The sequence below is a fragment of the Colletotrichum truncatum genome (assembly GCF_014235925.2).
Source record: "Colletotrichum truncatum strain CMES1059 chromosome Unknown Contig_0013, whole genome shotgun sequence".
Taxonomy (NCBI): Eukaryota; Fungi; Ascomycota; class Sordariomycetes; order Glomerellales; family Glomerellaceae; genus Colletotrichum; species Colletotrichum truncatum.
The window spans coordinates 506,558-533,473 of NW_027222410.1; the positions used below are offsets into that span (position 1 = coordinate 506,558).

At 48.6% G+C, this 26,916-nt stretch overlaps 7 protein-coding genes across 7 annotated transcripts; 5 read left to right on the forward strand and 2 right to left on the reverse strand.

The window, feature by feature from the left end:
• Window positions 1–3,917: 3,917 nt before the first annotated feature.
• Window positions 3,918–4,727, reverse strand: CTRU02_215176 (uncharacterized protein; the record flags this gene model as incomplete). The annotated part of the gene is made up of 2 exons (XM_036732465.2): window positions 3,918–4,561; window positions 4,631–4,727. Coding segments are annotated over 2 exons (741 nt in total), but the record flags the coding sequence as incomplete, so codon positions are not given.
• A 2,241-nt stretch (window positions 4,728–6,968) lies between these two features.
• On the forward strand, window positions 6,969–7,535 carry CTRU02_215177 (uncharacterized protein; the record flags this gene model as incomplete). The annotated part of the gene is made up of 1 exon (XM_036732466.1): window positions 6,969–7,535. The coding sequence occupies one exon, from the start codon at window positions 6,969–6,971 to the stop codon at window positions 7,533–7,535; it is 567 nt and encodes a 188-aa protein (XP_036575823.1).
• Window positions 7,536–15,095: 7,560 nt separating this feature from the next.
• Window positions 15,096–15,413, forward strand: CTRU02_215178 (uncharacterized protein; the record flags this gene model as incomplete). The annotated part of the gene is made up of 1 exon (XM_036732468.2): window positions 15,096–15,413. One exon carries the CDS (start codon window positions 15,096–15,098, stop codon window positions 15,411–15,413), a length of 318 nt encoding a protein of 105 aa, XP_036575825.2.
• A 314-nt stretch (window positions 15,414–15,727) lies between these two features.
• Window positions 15,728–17,041, reverse strand: CTRU02_215179 (uncharacterized protein; the record flags this gene model as incomplete). The annotated part of the gene is made up of 1 exon (XM_036732469.1): window positions 15,728–17,041. The coding sequence occupies one exon, from the start codon at window positions 17,039–17,041 to the stop codon at window positions 15,728–15,730; it is 1,314 nt and encodes a 437-aa protein (XP_036575826.1).
• Window positions 17,042–17,642: 601 nt separating this feature from the next.
• Window positions 17,643–18,023, forward strand: CTRU02_215180 (uncharacterized protein; the record flags this gene model as incomplete). Its single annotated transcript, XM_036732470.1, has 1 exon — window positions 17,643–18,023. One exon carries the CDS (start codon window positions 17,643–17,645, stop codon window positions 18,021–18,023), a length of 381 nt encoding a protein of 126 aa, XP_036575827.1.
• A 483-nt stretch (window positions 18,024–18,506) lies between these two features.
• CTRU02_215181 (uncharacterized protein) lies at window positions 18,507–20,773 on the forward strand (the record flags this gene model as incomplete). Its single annotated transcript, XM_070206393.1, has 4 exons — window positions 18,507–18,549; window positions 18,615–18,706; window positions 18,752–20,057; window positions 20,634–20,773. The coding sequence occupies 4 exons, from the start codon at window positions 18,507–18,509 to the stop codon at window positions 20,771–20,773; spliced, it is 1,581 nt and encodes a 526-aa protein (XP_070059952.1).
• Window positions 20,774–25,279: 4,506 nt separating this feature from the next.
• CTRU02_215182 (transposase-like protein) lies at window positions 25,280–25,690 on the forward strand (the record flags this gene model as incomplete). The annotated part of the gene is made up of 1 exon (XM_036732472.1): window positions 25,280–25,690. One exon carries the CDS (start codon window positions 25,280–25,282, stop codon window positions 25,688–25,690), a length of 411 nt encoding a protein of 136 aa, XP_036575829.1.
• Window positions 25,691–26,916: the final 1,226 nt, after the last annotated feature.

The following is a 26,916-nucleotide window of genomic DNA, read 5'->3' on the forward strand; positions in this document are numbered from 1 at the left end:
CTCACAAAACCCTATGTGGCAACGACAACTCGGTGCGCTGGACGCACACATCGAACGACGACAACATGCACAAGGAGATCCCGTACGGATCCGCCAAATCAACTAAGAACTGGAAGAACAGGTCGAATTAGAAACGACCAAGAACACCCCCAACGACTCGGAAACACCTCGCGATGTTGCCCGCCAACATGCCCAACTGGAAGTCGCCTTTGAAGTCGCTTCAGTCGACGACACCAGCTCTGGAGAGGACTCTGACGAAGAAATACAGTGGTATCACTGCTACCAAGACCAGCGCCGAGTCCACTATATCAAGAAAGACGAAGCATGGAAGAAACAGCAAGAAAACGACGAACAAGGAACGGACGAGCAGTCAAAAAACTAGACTCGCCTACCGAAGACAAGGGACAACGACAGGCAGTCTAGACAAGGTCCCTATGTAGCGTAACGACGCCTACGACATAACGACACGAGCATGTACAAGTCCAAATACAGCTCAACAGAAGAACAGCTACCGCCATGATCGACAGCGGAGCCCAAGGAAACTTCATATCACCAAGAACGGTGAATGAAAGAAAGATAACCTGGAAAAGAAAAGCAGCCGAAGACTGCTACGAACTCAGCACCGTTGAAGGAGAACAAGTCCAGTACGGCGGAGGACGCATTGCTATGGAGACAGCGCAACTCCCTTTGCAGATCCATGGCCGGAATAAGCGACTGAACTTCGATATTACGGAGATAGGAGACAAGTACGATGTCATCCTTGGAAGACCATGGTTATACGACAGTAACCCACGGATAGATTGGAGAACAGGCCAACTCCATTGGGACCAGGATTCAGTCACTGAGAAGCAACCACGGAACGGTGCCTCAAACGAACCTCTCAAGACTCCTGAAGCGAAGAGATTTCTAGCATACCTACGGATCAAGGATGCAAACGCCAGGATGTTATCAGCAACAGACATCGGCAAGGAAGACCGACTTCTGTCTATCCCAGAAGAATACCGGCAATACCAGAAGCTATTCGCCGAAGAACTCGAGACCGGACTCCCGGAACACAGCAACTACGACCACGAGATACCCCTTAAGGAAGGGAAGGAGCCAAAGCTAGAAGCAATCTACGGACTCAACCAGAAAGAAATGGAAGCACTCGACGCTTACCTCGAAGAAAATCTACAGAAGGGATACATCAGACCCTCCACATCACCAGCAGGATACCCAATCCTGTTCGTACCAAAAAAGAACGGCAAACTACGACTCTGCGTCGACTACCGGAAACTCAACGACATTACGATCAAGAACTGCTACCTACTACCGCTCATCTCCGAACTACGAGATCTACTGCACGGAGCCCAGTGGTTTACAGCACTCGACCTAAAAGGAGCCTATAACCTGATCCGGATGAAATCAGGTGAAGAATGGAAGACAGCGTTTCGAACACGCCGAGGACATTACGAGTACCTTGTGATGCCCTTCGGACTTACCAACGCACCCGCGACATTCCAGACGATGATCAACCACGTCTTACGAGAATACCTCGATATGTTCGTCGTAGTTTATCTCGACGACATCCTAATCTTCTCCAAGACTCTGGAAGACCACAAAAAGCACGTACATCAAGTGCTACGGAAACTACAAGACGCCAAACTCCTAGTGGAACCAGAAAAAAGCAAATTCCACACCCAAGAAGTCGAATTCCTAGGCTTTACGATAGCCCCTGGAATCCTCAAGATGTCTAAAGACAAAGTCGCAGCAGTACGAGACTGGCCAACACCACAAAACGTCAAGGATGTGCAATCCTTCATCGGATACGTGAACTATTACCGACGATTCCTAGAAGGATACTCAGACAAAAACGACCCCCTCACGAGACTTTCGAAGAAAGATATCCCATGGCAATGGGAAAAGGAACAAGACCAAGCTTTTAACGAGATCAAACGACAAGTCACATCGGAACCAATACTTGTTATACCAAACCCCGAGAAACCATTCGAAGTCGAGACCGACTCCTCAGACTACGCTATAGGAGGACAACTAGGCCAACGAGACGACGAAGGACGACTACACCCTTGCGCCTTCTTCTCACGCAAGTTACACGGCCCAGAACTCAACTACCAGATACACGACAAGGAACTTATGGCAATTATCGAGGCATTCAAAGAATGGAGACCGCAACTCTCAGGGACCAAGTACGAGGTCAAAGTATACACCGACCACAAGAACCTCGCACACTTCACCACATCGAAAGATCTCAACAAACGACAAATTCGATGGTCCGAATTCTTGTCAGAATTTAATTTCAGAATCATCTACCGGAAGGGCAAGGAGAACGGCAGGGCCGACGCCCTCAGCCGACGACCGGACCACGAGGTCCAGGTACCTGAGGAAACCCGAGTTATCCTCAAAACAGACAAAAACGGAGACCTTGTGCCAGCAGCCAGGCTCTTAATGATGGCCAGAAGAGACAGTACCAGCACGCCTGGAAGGATGTCTCCTGAAGCCATTAGGGAGATACACTCCGCACCCGCACACGGTCACCAAGGCGTAACTAAGACATGGAAACGCATCCGCCAACACTACGACAAAACGGCTACACGACAAGAAGTATCTTTAGCGATTAAGGACTGTGAGGTTTGTGCGAAAAGCAAACCCAGCCGACATCAGCCTTATGGAAAGATACAGCCACTCCCAGTACCGCAAACCGCATGGGAATCTATCTCGCTGGACTTCGTCACCAAACTACCTAAGTCCCGAGAACCAATGACTAACGTCTACTACGACAGTGTCCTCGTCATCGTCGACAGACTCACGAAGTATTCGTACTTCATCCCGTACATGGAGTCTAGCACTGCAGAAGACCTCGCCTACAAGTTTCTGCAGGTGATCGTAAGCCAACACGGAATGCCGAAGGAAATCGTATCCGACAGAGACAAGCTGTTCACTTCCAAGTTTTGGAGATCCCTGATCTCGCAGCTAGGATCCGACCACAAGATGTCCACCGCTTTCCATCCGCAAACCGATGGCCAGACAGAACGAATCAATCAGATCATGGAAACCTACCTACGCTGCTACGTCAACTATCAGCAAGACAACTGGGTTCAACTGCTACCTATGGCCCAGTTCGCCTACAACAGCGCAGTAGGAGAAAGTATAAAAGAATCACTATTCTATCTGAACTATAGATTCAACCCAACAGCCTACGGACAACCTCGACAAGGCCCAGCAGCTCTGAAAGCTGTGGCAGACATCAACAGACTTAAGGAGATCCAGCAGGAACTCCCCAGAGACCTCGAATTTGTGCGCGAACGCATGCGCAAATACGCCAACAAATCAAGAGTTGAGGGACCAACTCTAAAGGAGGGGGATAGTGTATACCTTCTCCGCCGCAACATCAAAACAAAACGACCAAGCGATAAGTTGGACTTCAAGAAACTTGGACCCTTTGAAATTACGAAGAAGGTATCCAACGTCAACTTTAAACTCGCACTACCCGACAGCATGAAGTGTCATCCAGTCTTTCACATTTCACTTCTCGAATCAGCACCAAAGGGATCGTATACTACGGACTATATCAAAGTAGATCCAGAACAAGAATACGAAGTCGAACGGATAATCGATCACATCGAAGAACAAAAAAGTATCCGCTACCTTGTCAAGTAGAAAGGATACGGACACGAAGACAACACATGGGAACCACCTCAGAGCCTCGAAAACGCACAGGAAGAACTCGGACGTTACTGGAGACAGCAAGAACAAGAACAACAAAGACAAGCACCAGTACGAATCGAGAAACAAACGCCAAAAAGTCAATTTCGACTACGACAACCACAACCCATCATCCGTCCACCACGATCAAACAAGCCACGGGATAAACACCCTCTCATTCGTTTAGGAACCCCAGAGCCGCCTAAAGGAACCCACTAAGGGCCTCCAACACCCCCAGGAGACGCTTCAGGAGTACTCCGCCTCTCAACAACCGACCCTGAATCCAACAAACCAAACTCAGCCAACAAGGATGGCGACAAAGCGACATCCGGGTACAGGGTATCCCAATCCGCTGTGAACTCCACCGGCAGACGAGGCGAATCAGCCGAAGGACGAACCGGTTCTACCCGACGCTGCTCTGCCTCTGCCTCCTCTCTCTCAACACGCTCTAACTCCTCCACACTGTCGATACCACGGCGCACCGCGCGCATCATCTTTTCAAACCACATCTTTTTCTGCTTTCGAAGACGCTCTACTTTGGCGTCCAGAGCACGACGCTCCTCTTCTGCCTTCTCCAAAGCATCCTCAAGCTTCTGATGCTGATCACCAATCCGACGAAGTTGCTGGGCACTGAGACCCTGAAGGTCGCAGTAAGACTTGCCGCCACGAACGCATTCGGCGCATCGAGAGGAATCAGAAAGAGAAGCTTCGCACGACGAAAAACCCTTTACCTCACAGGAGGAACAAACAGGCATGACGGTACGATTGCCCAAGATAAGACTCAAGAGGGAATCGCGCTGCTTTGTCTTTTCCGCACGAGAATCGAACGATCGAACGACCTTTCGTTTTTTGACGCGACCTGACATGATGTGAGCATCATTAAAGGAAGCAAGTTGGGCGCCCTCCCACCTGAGGGCAGACGACCTACTTAAGCTGGTCTTGAGGACAAGACCCTTGGAGAGGAGACCTGATGTTACGACCCGTTGGACATGGTCGCCAACACGACCCCGCCTGGATCCCGGCGGCTAACGCAGGGCATATGTAACCCAGCCGACAGGTGTAACCAGGGATCCTCGGAACGGAAGAACTATGGACAAGTCACGTGGCCTCGGGGATAACGCGGGGTAGGGACAACCCGGGCTGGATATGTTGGATATGTCAGATATCCAACCGATCCCCGGATATGTTGGATATGTCAGATATCCAACCGATCCCCGGATATGTTGGATATGTCAGATATCCAACCGATCCCCGGATATGTTGGATATGTCAAATATCCAACCGATTCCCGGATATGTTGGATATGTCAAATATCCAACATAGCCAAGATAAGGAGGACCGTTCAGGACTTGTATATAGGATGGACTCGAGCCGGGCTCGAGGACAGACTTCCATAGCTCTTCAGCAATCAACTTTGTGATTACCCTAACCGGTACTTTCAGCTATACCTAAGTGACGACTACTCTACGACTCTTGTTGAGGCCTTGACTGATCACCAAGACCTTTGAAGATCTACGATCTATTCGACCAGGACCACGGAACGACTGTTACTACTCTCAATCCCTGGCTTACTGTTAACACAAACCCACTGTCAGTTAGCTGGCCGTAACACTAACGCTCTACTTACAGCCTAAGGCTAAAATAAACTAGTAGATTTAAAGCCTGCGCGTAATAAGACTATTATTATAAAATAAATTCTTAGAGATATTATAAAATATATACACTTTATACTATACTATTAAATCTAATAGGACTTTACTACGAATTCGTAGTAAAGTTATCGCAAACTTACCAACTACCTAATTAGAATAGAGGATTTACTACTGTTTCGCTACGATAACCCCGCCTACAAGGGGTTGTCTCTACAGCCGCGGAGATAGGGGATACACACATATCCCATCAGGGTCCAGTTGGCTACAGCTACATATTCCCCAATTTATACCCACTCTTTTCCTTCATATCAGAGGTACATAGCTGTAGGCTAATAGGTATCATGTTTCCCAGGCTGCAATCATGTAACTCTGATAGCGCAAATACCTTTGTCAAAGCCAGATTCTGTACATTGTGTTCAAATTAATTATTTGGGTGGTTAAACAAGTCTTGGCTACCCTCCGAGTGGCTAGATCTCCTTACGAAGATGTACCTGTAGGTACCTGGACCTCGACGGGATACACACACATTAATTTACTTAATTGAACCCCATACTTCGCGACAACTGATGACACACACTATTATCTCTGCTATTCAAAAATTTCAGCACAGCTCTGCTACGCGCGAGTGTCTTAAGACTGCCGATTTCTTGCAAGCGGAGCGTTGGCCCGGAATAATCCGGTGCGCCACTCTCCACGATCAACTTCATGCGGTCCGCGCGTACAACCATAACTAGTATCGCCGCGGTCCATATTACCCTTTAACTTAACAGAGCAATTCAGCTATCGTAGAAGTACGTATAAGACTGCTAATTGTTAAATATGTAAATGATGTGGAGCTCCTAGACTTGTTGCGACATTTGTCCCTTCCGCGCCTAAATACTAATCCGACATAATCCATTATCCGCAATGTCACATTACTAACGTCTAGGCAGGTATAAAGGAGATCCTACGAAGATTCCCTTGGCGTAAGCGCTATAGAAGCCTAAAATGGTAGGTAACTTGTGTAATCCGAGCTCGCGAATCGGAGGATAGATGCCAAGAAGCGGTTAGGTGGGAAGCAAGTCCCCCGAGTGGCTGCTACCCCTCACAGAGATCGGGAAGGCCCGAGGCGTTAGCCACAATACAACCCTATGCCAAGGGCTGCGCCCGCGATAGCCTCATGTTGTCTTCTTCCGCCAAGAGACGATGAATGCAATAGGCCTTTGAAATCCTAGCAAAGGAACGCATTGCAACATCATGATTATAGTATTGCAACATCGTATATCATTTACCCATTCAAAGGAGGCTAGTACACATATCCACTCTCGCTTTCAACCCCTGAAGCTTTGGAAACAATAGAGTACACGAGAAGCCAGCAGAGGGAGTCCGAGGAGAGTAGCAGCAGACGAGACTAAGCGAGATGACTAGATGCAACGACGAGATGTCCAAGATTCGGTGATTGAAGTGTTCCAGAAATGTATAAAAGGCTCGCTCCTGCCTCTGTCTGTGGAAGCTTTTGAACTTGTCTCTATCCACCTCAACACCTTCGGCCTCACAGCAAAGAAACCAATCCAGCATCAAGCATCCCTCACAGCTTCACTCTAAAGATCAATTTCTCCATCTTTATCAAGCAAAATGAAGTTCATCGCCGCTGCCAGCCTTGTCTCAGGCCTGTTCGCAACCGCCGCCTCGGCCATCGACCTGCACCTCGAGTTTGCAGGCGGCTGCAGCACCAGCGGCGGTGGTGCTGTCTGCTGGAACTGGAACCCCAACACTTGCTGCAGCGTCAACGCGGGTACCTACTTCGCCAGCGGCTCGTTCAGAGCCATCCCTCGCAACTGGAACATCCAGGCCCGTGGCCACGCCGGGCCTAACTGCGGCGCCGTCCGCGACCAGCAGGACAGCGCCGCCCGCGACTACGTCTGCCTAGGCAACGGACCCTTTGGTGGGCTGGGCTACGGTTTCAACAACAGAAAGATGATCCGCGGTGAGACGCTGGACGCTCGCAATGGCGAGGAGACCGATGGGTGCGCCCAGCCTGACGTCCTGTACCTCGCCGACGGCACCCAGTACAACTACACCGCCATTGTCGAGACTGGCCAGCCCACCGAGGAGCTTTTCTCGCTTATCAAGGCAGGCGCATCGGCCGAGGACGTCACCGGCTTTGACGCATTCAAGCTCGAGGAAAAGCTCGCTCTGTAAACATCAGACGTGACTTCAGGACGCATCCCACTATCACGCCCTCCCCAAGCCTTGCCTAGATGTTTATTGCGAGTGCTTCAGTTATTTATGCAGGATATGATGCGGCCTAGTGCTTGGTATTAAACCGGTTTAGGCTCTTCCTTTTTTGTTAGGGGGCGGGGGTGGCTTTTTCTCCTTCTTCATGTGCTTAGCTTGTCTGAGTATACTTAAAAACTACTTTTAAAAATTGCGGTAGATAAAGCTTTGGTACCTGGATAATAAAAGACGAGACCTTTATTGCTGTAAGCTTCCTAGTAACCGACCGCTGCGCCCTATGGCTACTTTCTTGTGTCTCATTATTGAGCTGAGTGTGACTGCTGTAGCTATAAGATGTGCTATTTACCTATACCGCTATAGAGAAAGCTGTGGCTTCCTGCGACTGGGGGTTGAAGAGTAGTGTATAGTCACTATTGAATATGTTCTATGATCTAAGCTGCATGTGATAAGCACTGAATGGGGTGAAAGTGAGCTGTTGTGGGGTAGTCTTCGATTTTGGCTGCAAGGTTGTCCTTGTACCTAGCTACACCTCTCCTGGACCGTTGCTAGCGGCGGATGTGACTTTTTGCGGCGCCTCGGCTTTCAAGTCATTGTCGACTGGGGGCATGGCAGGCTTTCTGGTCGTTTCCCATATTAGAGCCCGAAGTCGAAAGACCGTCTTGTAGTTATGGAAATTGCTTACATTCTGAGCAACATCAACCAGCACCGGCTTTTTTGCGCCTGTCGCGTCTCCGGAGCCGAGTCACCATCCCTGTTGGGGGTTAGAAGTGGTTTCTCAGTCGACTCAGCCAGCGCCTTCGGTTTCGACTCATCATTGCTGTCGGGGGTTAAAGTAGCTCTCTTGATTAGTTAGCCCGCTTTTCCGGCCCAGAATTGTCGTTGTTATAAATTAGCTTTTTGCTCTGCTCAGGTTCAGCAGGGGCCGAAACTCCGAGAAGATCACATTCAGTAGCAGATAAGTCCTTGGTATCAGTGTACGATGAACCACCTTTCATGCCCTCTCTGAGGTCCACTATGGTGGATCCATCGTTGGTGAGAACATTGAGTCGCCTGCCAGGATCAATAATAACAGCGTCGTCGATGCAGATCTTCTGGGTGTAAGAATTGAAGCCCTGGCCTATTGATGAATTAGCCTTGTCAAGCCCGCATAGATTTGACCCTTCCCGCCTGTCTTGATGCACAAACTCAACAGGGAAATTGAAACTGACCTAGCCGCATGGCGCTGTTGTAAGGCGCGATAAGCAGACCCATGATGCCAGGTCCGTATACCAGATAGCAAATAGAGGTTCAGTCAGATGCTCCGAAGTAGATGGTACAATTCAAGTGACTGATATTCAATGTTCTTTTAGTGGTGGTTTATGTATAAAGGAAGGGCTCAAGGCATTGACTTGCAGTACTCATGTTAGCTGCTGCGTCTAGAACCATGGTGCTATCTGGATTCCAAGTAACTCGTCGATCACGACTAATAGACTCCCTGCGCTGATCTGGTCGCGCGTGAGTTATCTCTTTTGCAGCTGAGATCTGCTCGATGGCGCCCCGCCTTAATATTCAGCTTCAGATTTTACTTTTGAACAACATTGGTTGTTCAGCCGCCAATACCAATTGGTAGTGTAGCTGAAGACATGAATACCGGTAAGTCAGCCCAAGTCAGAAGAAGTAGCAGTCAACTCGATAGAGTAGACCATGCAGGTCGCTCATCTTGCAAGTGCCGACGAAAGGTGATTAAGTTGATCTTAAAGTGATCTGGAAAAAGACTGAGCACAAAAGTTGAGGTTGCAGCTGAGAGTCTCGGAGCCATTGAGCATGTAGAAGTTCATGACAGCACGACCATTACACGCGATGATGACACACCAGCTGCAGCACACAACATCTTCTCAAGCGGCCATTGCGGATGTAACAGCCAACCGCCCAGTCCCTCAGCAAAGCATTGCCCTCCTTGCAGCCAACAAGCAGCTCGTTATCCTACTATGGTCTCTAAGAAATAAGCCTCGCACGCCTAGCACATTAATTCACTCTCAAATGTGCGAAAGGCTAAACCCCTGAGGCGAGACATCACTCTGGGACCCAAACTGAATTCAGTCTGCAAAGAGACTTTACTCTCTCGATGATAGTGAGCTCACTAGATTCCAAAGTACTTGGTTTAGTAACATCACTACTTCATAGGAGCACGTGGGCGTGTCCTTTGGTATTACAATATGGCGCTCTTTCTGAAAAGCAGTATGACAGGGGTTTATGATCGTGATATGATGGGGAAAAATAAGGCTAAAAAGACCCAAAATACTTCATTTCTAAGATGCCAAGCTCATCTGCGTTTGATTCTCATTGCTATGGGAACGCAAGATGTCCATTACATCCTCATACCGAGCCGACAGTATCACCCTGAAGAGTCGCCCGGCCTTGTCAAACTGCAACTCCGGACTATCCGCAGTAAGCTTACGATAGACATTTCAAAGTTGGATGTGGCAGAGACTGTGACGAATGCGTTCGAAACCCCCTAGTCAGACCTCGCAGACGATCATCTTAACTTGTAGTTAAACATGTGCCACGTGGGTGGCTGAGATATACTTAGAATAAAAGGTCATTATATTCTAGACTACGAAGACCATCGCCCACTATGGGTTGATGTATGTACTACACAACTACAGGAACTTGAAAACTCTTGTTGGATGTATAAAATCATACTGCCACTCCTGCAGTTAATACGCGCGCCGTGGTTCTGATATATCGAACGAACAAGCATTTCTAATCACATTTGAGTTCTGTGCCGGGATTCATACGAGCAAAGCTGAAAGAAGTGTTGGAAATGTGACTGGAAATGCCGGCAGTATTCAGCACCGGCGGAACAAGATACTGCAACTAGAGTTGATTGCTAACAACCGCGGTTCGTTCAATTTGCATTATCGAACTGTGATTGCTGCTGATGGCTTCTTCGTGCATCCACCAAGGGAAGAGACGACTTGCTCATCTCTGGATCATCTCTGGAAAGCGCAGATCAGCTCATTACGGTGCTGATCTCTTAATATCAGAGGCTAATATTAAAAGATCAACTTGAATACGTTGAAAAACTCATAGATATCAAATTCTTACTCTTTTTTAGAAGTACGCTATGGCTAGACAATGATAGGGATTAATAAAAAATTTATTGGGATTAGTAATTTCGAAGCTGAGGGTAAGGATCCCGTCTAAAAGCAGAAAGAGTGTGCCTATACTTTACTCGAGCTGGAAAGTCTCCATTACACGTGAACGGCGTGTATTGCCGAGGGTTGTTTAACTAACTAAATTTGACCCATTAACAGACACGACAATACTAGTATTAAAATAAGACAACTATTAACGAGAGTATAATGGAGGACACAGAAAAGCATAAAGAAATTACATCGGAAGCAAAGACATGGCGCGATAAGCTCGAGCGTGACATGCTCGAGTTGCAGGAACAAGAAAAAAGCATCATGACTACTGCGGCTTCAGCATCTACCTCGGCAACGATTCGTTCTAAATATACAACAGAAATTTTAATTTAGCAGCTTGATGCCCTAAAATAGAGGGCTAAAGAGAAAGGCCATAAGGACATATGTATTTAGGTTGAGAAACTAAAGATAAGACAGAGGAGTATAGTTGTAAGGTATGTCAACGAGATTTGAGGCCGGGATTTTAACCAGATGCTTAAAGACCTAAAGAAGATGAAGGTGTATGGTGAGAATCTAAATGATTTGCTCAAAAGAAAAAAGGAAAAATGCTAATTCCATGCCAATCTGCTATACCTATTGAGGTGTCTAGGATAGGAAGTCTAATCTACCTGTTTCCGATTCTTTCTTTACCTTAATTCTGCCATCTTAATTACTAAATCATATCTAATAATAGTAATATCGTACATACGTTGATAAAGTCGAAGACTCTTTCAGTCTTAAAGCTCTATTTAAGCAGAGAGAGGTAGAGTATGATTAGGGATGAGAGTAGTTTGCATACTGAAGCCTGCTATCACCTAATATTCTAACCACATTTGGCTGCAAAGACGCCGGTGAATTTGCCATCTCTCTGTACGTCCTACCAGCTTCATGAAATAGATTACTGACATGCTTCGCGCCGTAAGTTGCCCCACGCTTCTGAAAAGACACTTAATGTTATCCAATATCGGCCCGTTGCGCCCTGTGATGGGATACCAAGGCTTGTTGACAATGCTGAAGCAGTCGAGGAAGAACTGTAGGTAGAACTCGCCTGTAGGCTTTGCCTGGGCGCCGCCTGCTGACCAGGACCCAAAGTCGATCCTATGCTTCTCCTGGGTTATCTTGAGGGTGTCGACTGGCTCTAAGTTGCTATTAAAAACTTTTTCGATGAGATAGCGCGATTTTCATCGTTTGTCTTCATCTGACCCAGAGGCACGTACACACCTTCAAATTTGCAGTGGCCAGGTAATTTAGTCTTTTACGATTTTCTTATTCAGACAGGCTTCGTTGTCATCCGCCAAGAGTTTGTTAATGTCTACTTCAGTCTCAACATCACACAGCCTGTCTTTGTTTACAAACGTAATAGTCTCGAGGGTTCGAGTTATATTAGAAAGTCAACTGACGCCTGTCTGAGGATTGAGGTTCCGTCAATAACCTATCTTATTTGCACAGGAGGCCATCATTATACCCTGCTAGTAAAACATCGACTGATGTATACGAGGCTTGAGGACTTTGTATGTTGACTCCTTGGCAGTCCACGAGTACTATGGAGTCGTTGTTTACATTACAATATGGCGACGTAGCAACCCTATTCCCCAGAATTTAACCCACAGAGTAGCCTCACCTACTCCTACGTTTGACTGGCGTTACTAAAGACGATACCCGCCACACCTGCGAACGTCTCATCTGCTTCCCAGACGGGACACTAAACCATTCATGATTTCGCGGACAATATCAGGAATGCGTTGTTGCACCTTAGTGCTGTATCCATCTGGACGTGGTGGATCGTGATACCCCGGAAGTGGCCAAGCCTGTCGAGGGCGTCTCATAGATATTCTCGTTTTAGTGGCTTATTCTATATCTTAAACTTTCCTTATTGTAGTCAAGGTAATGTCGGGGTAGATCCAGGCCGACGGCGGGCGGCATATCGGTCTTTCTGGCCCAGTGGATGCGTAGGAGATCGCGGAACGGTCTTGCACACTTGACGGACCGATTCACACTCTAGGAAGGTAGCACCGTCTTCTGCTTCGCATTGCTTGCGTTTCGACCTTCTCTTTGCCTTTTCCTTTTTTCTTTTTTCTATGCATTTGTTGACACTTAGCTTGCGCCTTTTTGTGGGTGTAAATAGTCGTTTTCGGCATTGCGGTTGGTTGTCCCTGGTGAGTGTGTGGCTTACCTGGCCTGGCCTTACGATTGGCCACGTTGAGGGTGGATCCCTGTCTGACGGGCCGGGCCGCCCACGGATTCACATTGGGCTTCTGTCCGGTGACCCATTTCGGACTGTCGCGATCCTTTGCATAGGAACCCTCGATGCTAACAAGCTCAGCACGTGCTCGGGTCTATAAACTCAGACCTTGACGCTATGCGACTTAATATTTTCAACTTTGCCGCGTGAGTTATTGTTAGTATTTCACAGGTAGTCAGAGAAAAATCCCCTTTATTCCAACGCAATAATTTGCGATTGAGCCGTGGGAAGGTGGTCATGGGATTGATTATTTAGAGGGGTGGAAGACCTATCCATCATTCGGCTATTAAAATAAACTACTGCTAATAGAGGTTAGGGTTTAAGCCACGCTGTTCTGTGGCTGGGTATGGCATTGTGTGCAGAGAAGCTGTTGTGGTAGTTAGCCGGCGTATTCGCTGGATTTAACGGGTTTAAAATCTTTCCTTCTTACTGTCATTGATGTTTTCTGAAGCCGGATGGCTCCTCTTATGCTGTTTAATCATTTGATGGTGCGGAGCCACGTATCTGGGAATCCCCTCCCAGACGCGGCGTATCCCCCCGCTTTTTAATTCTTGTCTAACCCCTTCTTCACCTTCTCGTTTATCTATTTCCTCAAATAGTATCCTATCCTTCCTTTTTTCTCCTAATCTCTTTCTTATCACCTTTAGGACTCTCCACTCATTACCCGTTTGGCGTATACTCCCTAGGTTTTCTACTTAGTTGCTTCCCTTGCGTCTATATAACTCTTCCCGAGTCTCTATATAGAGTAGGAAAGCAGAATGCAGAGAGAATGCAGGCGAGGAGAAAAGGCTAAAATCTTATTAATTCTCTACGATACTCACCACTACCTACGATCTGTTTATAGTTAATGACGGGGCCCAGTTAAAGATAAAGAGCTGTGAATCGTTTGATCAAAATCAGTAGCTTGATAGTTAACTAAGAATCTTCACTCCGGTATAGAGGTCACTATTTCTACAAAGCTTACAAGATAATATCAGGATAAAGCAAATCGATATAAAAGATATGCGCGATACTGTATAAGCAACTAGGTGAGAAGTGTTTCCTACTATCTAGTAGGGGCCAAGGCTATATATCGTACCTTACCGTTATAGGTAGTAGCCTGGGACAACTATACTCTTGCTATAGATGCGGCGATCATCTTCGCACGTCACCTCTATAGCACCAGGCCATAGAAGTGCGTTGAAAGCCTTTTGTCTTCTAACTTTATCTAGGTCAAAACGTCAAAGGCCGCCTTCTTCAGATCATACTTAGTGTGACCGTTTATTAGTTGATAGAGGAGCACCTCGTCCGATACATTTTAAAAGCCCGTTGAAACATCAACTCGAAAAAGACTACGTTACCAGCTCTATAAGCTATAGGTCATGTAAAAACCAACTTAGATGATCTAATAGCCACTGTAATGCATATCTGAACCCTTACAAACATTAAAGAAGTATTTAGACGTGGTAGACGTTGAGTGTATATGATGGCGGTGCCCGGACGTCTATTGTGTCGTGAGAAGAGAGGGAGAGGGAGCAGGAAGAGAGGGGCACGTGGCTTCTTGTAGCTGGAGGTACTGGGCGCGCAGTTCGGCAGTCCGTGCAGGAGAAGATGATCTCGATCGGTGTCCATGAAGAAGAGATGTTTCTGCTTTGCGGAATTTTGTTATTGACCTGGTAAGGAGCGGAGGACTGGCATCGCCGTTGGAAGCGGGCACTGACAATGGGAAAGGCTTTGCGTGGCCCGGGTCGCTCCGAGCAGAGATATCACAAATGTCGAGCTGCAGGATTTTATCGTTGAGCTGCAAAGCCGTGACGGCTGATGTAGGCTCTTCATCGGTGAAATAGTCAGGCTTCTCCGTCAACTGATCGTATAGTCCCCAATTCCCCGCCAGCAACCCCGCGCCGTGACAAACACCAAGGCCAACATCAACACGGCAACCATGGCGCTGGTTATGAAGATATGCTGGCCTGGCTACTTGCCCAGACGAGTCCGGCCCCGACGAACCTACTCTCAACGGCACCGGCAACACCACAAGCGACACCGCAAGCAAACCGCAACGTCCGCGCCCAAGACCACTTATACTTCCGTGACGAAAGTCTTTCCCCACGTTCCGAGACGCGCCTAACACGAGCCATGGAGGCTCTTCTCAAGGCTGAGCGCTCCCGGCGTCACAAACGCACCAGACACACCATCGCCTACTTCGAGGCCATCGACAGCCTCAGGAACCAGACCGATCGCGAGTCACGATGCCGCATCCTCGCATCGCTCGCCCTCTCGACCGTCCAGCCTCTTCTGCACCCAACTGCGTACACCTTGGTCGGCACGACAGCCCTTAACCGCGCCCACGTCGCGCATCACAACGCGCGAGCCAAGCAGGAGGCTACAGTCGGCAGGTTCCGCGATATTCTCTCGGGACGTGGCTTCCGCGGTGTTTGGCCTGATGAGACGTGATACTAGCATACCCTGAGGCAACGGCTCGGCCAAGGGGACGAATAGAGAGTAAGAGGATTGGTTGGCTATTATAGCGTATCTATCTAGAGTATGGGGATTTGTTATTAGTACATTGGGGCTACGAGATGTACATAATGTATATAGGACGAGTTACGTACATTTACGCCTAACAACAAATTAACGGACTATAATATATTAGATCATACGCTCGGTCTCGAGTGCTTATAAACTGAACTATTATGACGAAAGAGAAAACATACTGGCTCCGACCTTTACCCTTCGACATCTCGTGCATTATCATCCTCTAGGTCATCCTACATAGCCTCACGAAATCCCTGAAACATATCGAATAAGCCTCGTGGTTGGGTAAGCATGCCACCTCTCCTCAGCCTATCTAGAAATTCCGCCTCCCGATCGTTCCAAGGTCTCAGGGGATCGGCCTTGCGCGGAGCTCTCGTGGAACCCTCGGGGTTCGGGGGTTTCATTTGCATTGCCACGCGAGGAGCAGGCCACGCCTTTATAAGCCCTCGTATCAGCTCGGATGGTCTGGACAAGGACTCGGCTTCGAGCTTCGGATCGATCGTGTGGACGACGTGCTTCAGCTCGACCATCGTCGCTGCTTCAAAATCTATCACTGGAGACGCGGGTGCTCGTACAGACGCTTCTGTGGTTTCCCAACCGGCTGGGCCTGCGCGGTCCAGATTATCGAGATCCCTCAGGACATCCGCCGATAGCACGCACACACTACCGAAACCGGCGGCAGCCTGACCGATGAGACGGATGACGGGTATCACGGTGCCGTTGCGGATTGCTGACAGAGCATTCACATTGTCTGAAATGGCTGATGTCGTCTTTGCTTGTTCTGGTGGTTTGTAACCGAGCCACGAAGAAAACCATGGCCGTTGCACAGGTCGAGGATTCTCGGACGACGGCGGTTCTCCGGATTGGCCTGGTTTGTAGGGGTCTGAAGACGTCGTATCCGCGACTGGCGTAATGATACCCCTTTCCACAAGGAGGCTAGCGAGGGTAGCGATGGAGACGGCGACCTCTGCAAGGTGACGCGTCAAGGCAAAGACGGCAGCCTCAGCAGGCAGTTTGGCGGAGACGACCTCTTCAGCCTCTGAAAAGGGGTGCTGATTGTCGGGGAACAGCGGGTTATCATCGACGTCGAGAGGCGCGTCGTGGAGCGTCTCGAAACGCTGGGCGGACCGCGTAGTAGCCCACTCTAGGAGAAATGCTGCTGTGGTGTTGTTGCCGGCGACAGTGTGAATAAAGTCGGGCAAGCAAGCAAAGTGCCAGCTCCGAACAGGGGGCGAGACGGGCATGGCGGGATCATAGGTAAAGCGCACGGGGGCGGCAGCCGGGTCGCAGAGGCGACAGGCGGCGACGAACGGGTCGCGGTCAGCGTCGAAGAGAGCAGCCCGAATAACGTCCCTGAAATTGTCGACAGATGTCATGTTGAGCAGACGTGCGGCATAGGCTAGGTTGCCGGGGATAGTATCGACTTCGGGCGAGGTGCGCATTTCGATCCATACTGCAACGACATTGCGGAACCGACGGAGGAGGTGTTCGCAAAGCAGTTCAATGTCACCCATTCCCTCGCCTGTGTCACTGAAATCACCTTCCATAGGCGAGGCTAGGTGGATAGTGATGTTGAGGCACAGATGTTGGTGTGAGATGTTGCAAACGGTAAGAGTGGGTTTGATGATGATTGAGACATGCTGGCTACTCGGGATGCAGCTCAGGCATATATATAGAGCACATCAGCAACATGAAAGAACTGGTCGTCGTCTCGTATGGTCTTCCGCCGCACGTGTTTCGGCCATCGTCTGGCCACCGTCTCAAAGATCTTTCATGTCGATCACTTAGCGTAGTTTCAGCCCACGGTTTCCACCTTCTTTGCTTCTGGGCTACAGCTCATCACCAGTGCTTCATAGCACTCTTATCAACGTGTCGATCGCCTGAGTCACTCCGGTCGCTCTGTAGTTTCTACACTTCTCCGCCAACATATCCAACTTCCTACCTGCGGAAGTGTCAAAGAAAGGCGCAAACACTCCACGAAGAATTCATCAACGTCAACGAATCATGCCCACTTTCCGGCTCGGACAAATCCTCCTCCTGCTATGTACCGCACTCATCCTTTTTCACTGGCTGCCCAGCTTCTTCAACCACGGCACAGAGTACAGCACATCACACGCCGTACAACCGACAGGTCCTCATCTGCCGGAGATGTCCGAGCAGGAGCTGGGTGCGACCGCGAAGATCTGCGACGCCCTCCGCGAACTCCGCGCCCTCGCCCCCGGAAATGGTGCCAGGCAGTCGGCACAGACTCCGTTCGAGTTTCTCGGGCTTGACCCGGGCGTTGCGCCGTTCATGCTGACGCTGAGCTCTCGTAGTCTGGGTCCCCAGGTGCAGTCCGAAGTCGAGAAGATTGTCACCGACGCGGCGGTGGTAGTAAGGGAGAATCTCTGGCCGCGGCTGTTGATCCACGACGACGTGGAGAGCACCAGCCACAGCGCCGCCAGCATCAGGCAGCATGTTCTGGCCACCTACGTCGTTACCGCGAGGCTCATGTATCTAAGCAAGGTGCACCCCAAGCTGAGGAAGTAGGATGAGGCGGTGAGGGTTGTCGACAGTCTCTGCGGGAACCTGCGCGAAACTGCTTGGAAGTTCTGACTTGGGGTAGTAGTCCGAGACAGTCTGCCGTTCTTTGACATGACGTGGGAGAAATCTAACGGGCGCCATGGAGACTAGGGGATGGAACCTTCTGTACAAGACATATGATAGATCAAAAATGGGATAAAGAAACAATATAGACAGGCCAGGCTGCCCACCGTTTTGAGGCGAAACGTGTTCATGACGGCCCAAAACCACTTCAACAAGGAAGCCAAACGGGCTTTTTTTCGCAATGGAATCTACCAGACTCCGCTCGCTATTCACGACAAGGGAACCGTAGAGAGAGTTGTTACAAAAGGAGGCCATGTTTTTGGATATACATATTCCGCTGCCCAGCTCGTCAACATTTACGGCTAAACACACGTTCCGCCATTAGACGACGAAGTTGACCAACCTCCAGAACCCCAACGCTACGCGATGGTCGCCGAGCTGTGGACCCGCGTCGTCAAGAATCAGATCAGTATGGTATTCCCTCACCTCTCTACATCACTTCGTAAGCACCGTATAACGCTGGTGCTGTCACAGGCAACCTCTCCACCTTTGCAGCGCAGCACAAACGCGAAGAAATGGCCAAAGCTCCGTCGAAGAAGCCCGACGCGGGCAAGAAGACCAGCAAAGTCGACAGGAGCATCCGCGCGCGTATGCTATACCGCTTCCTCTAGAATCAAACAAAGGAAGACCCCGTGCACGCCGCGGTGGAGGAGATCGACCCGGGCCACGAGTACCTGGAGTACCTCGGCTGGGCCGATGTAATCGAAGACGACGAGGAGGGATGGTTGGACAGCTGGAATTCAAAGGGACACCTGCAGACGTGGCTCAAGACCTCACTCAAGAATTGGCGCAAGACTTGGCTTGATGGAGGCAAATCCCCAAAAGAGGCCCTCGAGGAGCCGGTTACCGAGCATGCGACGGCCGCAGAGACTACAGAGGAGCAGCAAGATGTCAGCCCCTCTGCAAATGAAGACGCGTCTACGCCTCTCCCGATAGCTGCTGGCGTCCCCGTCGCGGGAAGTAGTCGGACACAGCGGCCTGTCCCTGACATCGCGACATATCACCCGATAAAGCCGCCCCAAATGCCGACCGAACCGCCCTTGGTCACGTCTGGGAACACCACCGTAGCCCATCCTGCTTCCAAGTCTATCTCTGAGACCATGCGGCAGCCCGACGCATTGGTATATGCTCCGGCCGAGACGCACCAGGCCCTAGGCGCACCGCTTTCAATCATGGCAGAGGGCTTCTATGCAAACCAGCCTGCTTTTGTTCCCACCTCGGAGACCGTGCCGTCGAGATCACATCCGGACTCAATCTTTACGGTTGCACAAACACAGCCTGCATCGGCAACGTTCACTCCAGCGTGCACGTCACCCCAGCCATCACCCGGATCACCTCTGGTTCCGGCAGGGAACACCGCCGTCGTCGCCCGTCCTGACCCTATTGTAACCGCAAAACTTACACGATTGCCTGATGTGGTGACACTGACTCCAGCCCTGGTGTCCCAAACGGCTACCAGGCAGCTGCCAGTCACGGAAGGGAATATCACCGTGCCGAAGACTGGCCTCGACTCAGTCTTGGAGACATTGCCGTTGCCAATAGTCGTCAAATCAGTCAGTTCCGAGGTTGCGAAAGCACAGCCCGCACGCTTGCAGCACATGCAGATTCAATCACAGATGTTGGTCTCAGTGGGGCAGAGCGGTCGAAAGCCCATCGACACCACCGGAACGCGGGACGGACAGTCGGCACCGCAGTCAGAAGTTGCATCGGACCCCGGTCATCGATTGCGGGAGGGACTCGCCTACTCTGCGGTAAAGATGTGCTACGGGATAGCCGACTCGGATTTGGATCACGGTGTCGGACAGGCTCAGGATTCTCGGGCCTTGGCGGACAGTGGCCGGGAGGAGCGAGTTCCGTCCCTGAGTGGTGCGCGGAGGCAGATGTTTTTCAAGTGGTACAAGGACGTTTATAGGACGAGTAAGAAATAATAGTGAGGTCGTCTGGCTTTTGATATTGGCCGGTCAGGTGCCTTATACGTGGAATTGTTTCGATTTTGAGGTAGAACGGTTGATTGGTTTGGGCGGTATGGAAGATGTAAGACGTTGAGCTATAAAAAGGAGGCTTTATGAATATTCTTTTCAAGTTACTACCTTCAAGGGAGCTTGTTGAGACCCGTAGACGCTATTTCTAAGCACTTGATTTCCAGCTAGCTAGCAGTCAACTTATGCGGGTGTCAACCTTGAACCACAAATTTTTGTACCGCATTTTTCTTTCACCATCAACACTACCCATCATCAACTTGGTCAACCAAAGACCCAGGCAAGTTAAGACGCCGTCATAAGCATACTTACCCATTCACGTGAACAAACCCTCATCACTGATGAAGTGGTTTCCAGTCATGCTCTCACGACCTATGAGCAAGCTTTCCATCATGCCGTCTCCAGCCTCCACCCCCAAACGTACGCCCAACATAATCATGGCGCCAAACCAAGTCAGTTGCGGGGCTAACGCTTTCCAAGGCTTTCTTGCCTTCGCGCGCTGTCTTACACTCAGTCAAGTCACCACAGCAGCTGAAGAGGATCCTCCTAACCGTCAAGATGCCCGGAACCCATGTCCATACCGAGTTCGCTTCTGGGATCTCCTACAAGGTTGCCATTACCACCGCTCCTCCTAACAGAGGCTTCAAAACCTAAGGCACTTAAGTTTTAAGAATATCTAAAAAGCATCCAGGCGCCTCCTGGGGAACGCTCTCCGTCGAGACGAGCTCTGAAAAAGCCGCAGAGATCATATTTACTAACCCAAGAATGATACTTATTTCAGAAACAGGAGAGGAGCCAAGTACATGGTCTAAATGTCATCGTTCATGGATCTCAGCACCGGATTTGCTCAGATTTAACAATAATACGCCTCACTAAAATTTTCCCATAAGGAATCTCAGATACCGGCAGGGCTATCGAGATGATTAGCGAGTCAAGTAAATATGGTGGCGATGATCCGTCTCCTTTTACTCCCATTGAGACCATTCAGATCACTGGGGACATACCGTTTGACCTGCAGCATGCCCGCGGAGGCGCTTCCTGTTCACGGCCAGGGTAATAACAAGACTCTTGAGTGAGGCCATTCCATTGGCGAGGGCGGCATGAGTCGCTTCTTATGCAACGCTTGGCTCATGCGAGCAGACGCGTCCCGACGTCACCCTTTTCAACCATGATTTCAAGATATTTGTCTTAAACCAGCCCCGCCCAACTCACTAATGTACCTTGAAGTTTCCTTTATAAGTTTTCCCTTTCGAATGATCCCATGATAGAAACAACTAAATCGAACACCCCAAATGTGATTAAGTCACCCTCCGAATTCTGGTCATCCTGTATACCCCTTTTCGCCCAGCTTCCCACCGAACAGACTTCCCAGGGAGAAGCAAATCCTTTACCTAGAGAGCTACCTTTTACCTCGAATCTGTTTAGACGCTCAATAAGTCCACTACGACCAACAAGCTATATTAAAAAGTATATAGATATAGGTAAGCGACCAGGATCGCCAACTTAGAGATATTTGATATTGACGAAATGCTACGTAGCTATTATTAAGAATGAAGAGGTGGCGAGAACAGCGACAGCTGTAAAAGCTGTGATAATAACAGCTCAGCCTAAAATGACAGCAGTAGTTCTGATTACGACACCGATATCCAGGAGTGTTTCTAAGAGGCTCTAGCCTCCGGGCCCGAATTCATAGGTCTAGCTTTGAGGATTCGCCGTAATACAACTCGTTTCGAAAAGCAAATTCCCAGCCCCCAACTCCATTGGAAGCATATCCTGAACAAAAAGTCCTTGTCTTTTTTTCACGATCGACATCCCTGCTATTTCTGCAGATAGAGTAGATAGAGTAGAAGAACCCTAAGAAGACGTTTTTACGCTTTATACGCCATCGTTAGATCACCACTCCAACTTGTAGTAAGTTATCTTCACCAGCCAGAGAGAACAGCGTCGTGGTCCTAATAAAGACTGCTACGAGAGCTATATACTTCGCTTGCATAAATGAAAGAGATCACCAGTTGTCAACAATAGGGCAACATCACAGGCTCTGCCAGCTAGGAAATTGCGCGCAGGACCGTCTCGAGTCTTGGTAGAGAAGCAAGCCAAGGAAAGCCTCACAACCCAGGCTAATAGACAGATCCAGCATCCCTTCAGATCACGGTCATTGCCACCCGCAATCAGCTGTATCAGTTGTGACTAATTAATCACACCTTTACGGACTATTTGCCCTGAATCGGACAATGCTTTCTTTGAGAAGATGAAAGTACACAGAAAGACAATAGAGGTGATTATAAAGGATACCCGAAGATATAATACCTCGTCTTGAAGACTCTTTTAGAGAACCTCATCTCTAAACATTCGAACGCGTTTCCCTCCCTTCTGCCGCCGCCACCTTGGATTCACCCTTAGCTACGTGCCACGTCTGTGGCTTCTCTGCCGAACATTGACTACGGATGAGTAACACTGTCCACCCCTTCATTGGGAGTGGTAATAGGCTGTTCTGTAGTGAAGAAAGGATTTGATATGCATTACTTCTTCCTTGGGTTTACTAGGTAGAGACGATGCCACGAAGAGGCTTCTATATAGCGTCATAAGTAGCGATACCCGTATAATGCACCCTAGAAATGAATCGGACGTAGGCTTAGAAACGTCACACTCCGAATCTATATCATGAGACGAATACTTAGGTAACAATTCAGGAGCAAATAACAGCAACGACATCGAACGTGAAAGTGTGAATTCCGATCACGGTACCGGTCCAGGACATGACAAAGACAAGGGCAAAAACCCACCGCGTCGCCATTGCCTACCCTTGGAAGAAAGACGACTTCGCGCATGGGTTCAAGAGGGACAGAAGTAGTCATGAATCTCCAGTAAATTACGGCACCGAAGCGAGCATACCATCATTTTACACTAGAAGATCACGTGTAAACCGGGGAAGAAGAAGACAAAGTGTCAGGCTGGATGTCGTACAGAGTGGAAGAGTTAATAATAACACAATGTTGGGGTAGATTATAGTATTCTTTGAAAATGCCTCCTCTAAACCTCACCGGGCGCGCGTCCTTTCATCCATCTGGCGGACTATGGTAATTCCTGCCGGTGATCCTCCGGCCCTGAGTCCAGGTTTCCCTCCCCGTAGAGCCCACGTCTCTGACACAGAGAAGGGGCAAAAAAACAGATAATCTGCATCCTCACCGAGTCATGCCTTCATTCTTTGATGTTACTTTCCTCGCTTCTTAATATTAGCTTCAGGTATTCATCAAGCATCACAACTAGCGACCGGAGCTTATTGGTCACCGGTTGTTAGTTCACATGTGTACGCATTATTCGAGAATGCGGAGCATGGCCAGACACTGATCCAGAAACTCAAGGCGGTGATAATCTCTTTCAAGCATCCGAATTTCTATAAAGATGTATCAAAGGCTGTGTCTGATGATATTTCCTTGATGTGGCTCAAGAATGACGGCAGTAGGCATAGCGGGAAAAAGGAGTCCTGAAGCACGTCATGGACATATTCAAATACAAGAACGCCAGCTCGTCCATTACTAGATATACTTGCAAGAAAGTATAGCGATCGTAATTAGGGGATACGAAAACAATAGTTACGATGGTATTGTGTTCAACTATGGTTGCACGTCCTGCAATGAGCTTGGTCTGGCTTCGGAAATAGGCAGGGGTAAAGACGGAGCAGCCGCTCTGCAAAAAAGCAAAATTTACGATCCAATACACAGGTCAAGACTATTCGCAGTTTGCGGTTCGTCCCAGGTAATCTCTGTGAGGGTTGTGCTGCAAACCTTGCTCGGTGTTTAGTGACCATTGAAACTTTGTCGTCATTGATATGTATTCCACCCAATTTCAATTCGAATTACCTGTAAAGCTCAACACTAAGAGCTTTTATCTGTCCGTGATAGCGTTATTTAGTTTCCAATAAGAACTTCAAGCCCCTATCGAAGAATGATATTGGATGAGCAATACTAATCAACTATATCCACATAAATGACGCAGACAAACTTGAACCCCTCGATGCCTGTCTGAGGATTGTTTGCCACCGGTTCCCGGGAATTAACCGTAACCACATTTAAGACGAAATAAAATCCAAGGGAGCAAACTATGTATTGATTGCTGAGGAGATTTGGTGTTTGTTTTAGATTTCAAAACACCATCTCCATACAACTCCGATCAGAATTTAAACAAGTGGGATGAGCGTGCTTTGAGATGACACAGAAGGTCCATGAGACAACATCAGGAGAACATACAGACACTACCACAACTTAAAATCGCGGAAGTATTAATTACAACTATAGGGCCTACCTTGGGCTCTTAAGAAAGACGCAGGTACCGAGCGTTTTGCTTTGGGGATATTACTAAAAGTAGCCATAAGACTTTGCTAGAGTAGGACATTTCGCGACTTAACAACCTAATTACAGATTCCACATAACTGTAGGGGAAAGCAGCTAAGTCTGAAAATAACTAAACGAAGAGAGGTCTCAGGCTGCATAAGGAGTTCAGAAACCCAAGACAGCGAGGTTCACAACAGAGCAAGACTACCAGATTGAATTTTGTGTGAGATAAATTTTCCTACTGCTATTAAGATGTATCTAACTAATAGATCGTTTTTACGCGTAAGAGTAACTATTCTACGGCGTATCTATTCTGCTCCTCTTTTATAGATAAAGTTAGATATCCTAGAAAAGATGTTTTGGTACAGATCTGGGTTTAAGCCCCTATCGTAAGGTGCCTTTTGTATTTAGCCTTGACCTCATAAACTTGTAGATGAGATGACTAGGAGCTTTAATCACACTCTTTTATTAAAGCCTTTGACGTTTCACATGCTTTCATTGCAACAAAACATCCTGGACCACCTGAACAGACTTGAAGACATTGGGACCCCTACTTTCTGACCTCTTCACTTTCTGACCTCTTCACTTTCTGACCTTTTAACTTTCTGACGTCTTCAATATCTGACCTATTTACTCTGTGCCACCAAAATCTCATCCCTAGCCCTCAGTTTTTCCCATAAATAGGTTGCAATCGCCCTCTTCCAACGCCCTCTTCAACCCTCCCCATGTCACAGCAGCGTAGATTCCACCGCTCTCCAACATCACCAACTTCTTCTGCATTTCCTCTCTCGGCGTATTTGGTCGCTGATTGGCACAATTATTCCAGATGCCCTCAGCCACTCCTTTAACTATCAATACCCTTCAACGACTTCAATCCCCTATCCAACTAGTCACCGAGGTAAAAACAAGCCTTGTAGCTACTATTCCTATTAATACAACTATTTCTGATCTCCATAAGATTTTGTGGGAGAATCGGCGCTTTGTGTTGGAGGAGCAGGTGTCACGCAAGGGCAGCAGAGGCAAAAAGACTTGGATTAGAGATCATGGTATACTCCTCACCAAGCTAGACTCCCAGGGGCAAGCATCTTCTTCATGCTGGTGCTGCTGTCGCTGTGATGTTAAAGGCAGGCCTAAATTCTTCTCCGCTGCTGCCTCAAGCTCCCCTGCCGATCATCTCCGAAGGTATGTGACATTTACAGCAAGGCTAAGGTTGGACTATTCAAGACCTGTGCCTTAGCATCATCATCGCCAACGACCTCCCATTCAACCACTTCGAAGGAGACTTTATATAGTATCTCCTGCAGTACCATGATACCTCTGTTGCCCAACAAGTGCCATGGGGGAAGTCTTCTATGCTCAAGCACCTTGGAATTCTATTCTCAAGAGGCAAGGATGCTGTCGGGCATGATTTTTTGACTGCCATCTCCAAGACACCTTGAATTTGATCTCTGGACCTCGCCAAACAATATCGCCTACCTCACAGTCGCTGCCCATTTTATTAACAATGCTGGGCAGCATCAGAATCGCCTTATCGACTTCAGCCGCATGCAAAGTGATCACTCTGGTGTTAATATCGCCAACCACATCTTCCAGAACTTAGATAATTGGGGAATCCAGCCCCTGGTTGGAATGGTAGTCTCTGATAATGCTACCAACAACGACACTTGCACAGACTATCTGTTTAAGAAGCTGAGCCCTTCTATGTCAAAACAAGATCGGCCGGCAAGGAGGATGAGATGCTATGGGCACATCCTCAACCTTGTGGCCAGGGTCCTGCTCTTTGGCAACGATCGTGAGATCTTTGAGGCAGAGTCTGACTTCTACTAGTCTATTCATAATGAGGCTGAAGATCTTAAACTCTGGCGTAAGGCTGATCCTATTAGCAAGCTTCGAAATATCGTCATATTCATTAGGTCATCACCCCAGAGGTCGGAAAGGTTTCGGAAGACCTCAAGAGAGGTTGATGATGGCTCTGACTTCGAGCTCTTCTCTCAACGTCACAGAGAGACCCAGCTTCTCCTCAACAAAGATAATCGATAGAACTCTACGTACCTTATAATCCAGAGAGCTCTAGAAAAGAAGGCGGAGTTAGAGACCTACGTCAACTTCGTTTAGAGTGACGAGAGTGTTATAAAGAGGATCCCTTGTGATGATCTTTTGGCACCAGAGGTTGGAACGTCCTAGCCGAGATTAAGACTATCCTGAAGCTTTTCTACCTTCAGACTAAGAGGACTGAGGGCTGGGGTAAGGGGGATGGGTATGGTCGTCTCTGGAAGGTTATGACAGGCATGGAATACATCCTTGAGCACCTGGAGGAGTGGAAGAAGTTCTAGAACTCTGTATCCATCCAGTAACCCCAGAGATTGACTTACCTACTGTTAATGGCTCCCAGCAGTCCCAGACACGATCAGGTCGATCCAGCAGATCATCTGAAGCCATTCAGGTATGCCCTGCACTATCTTG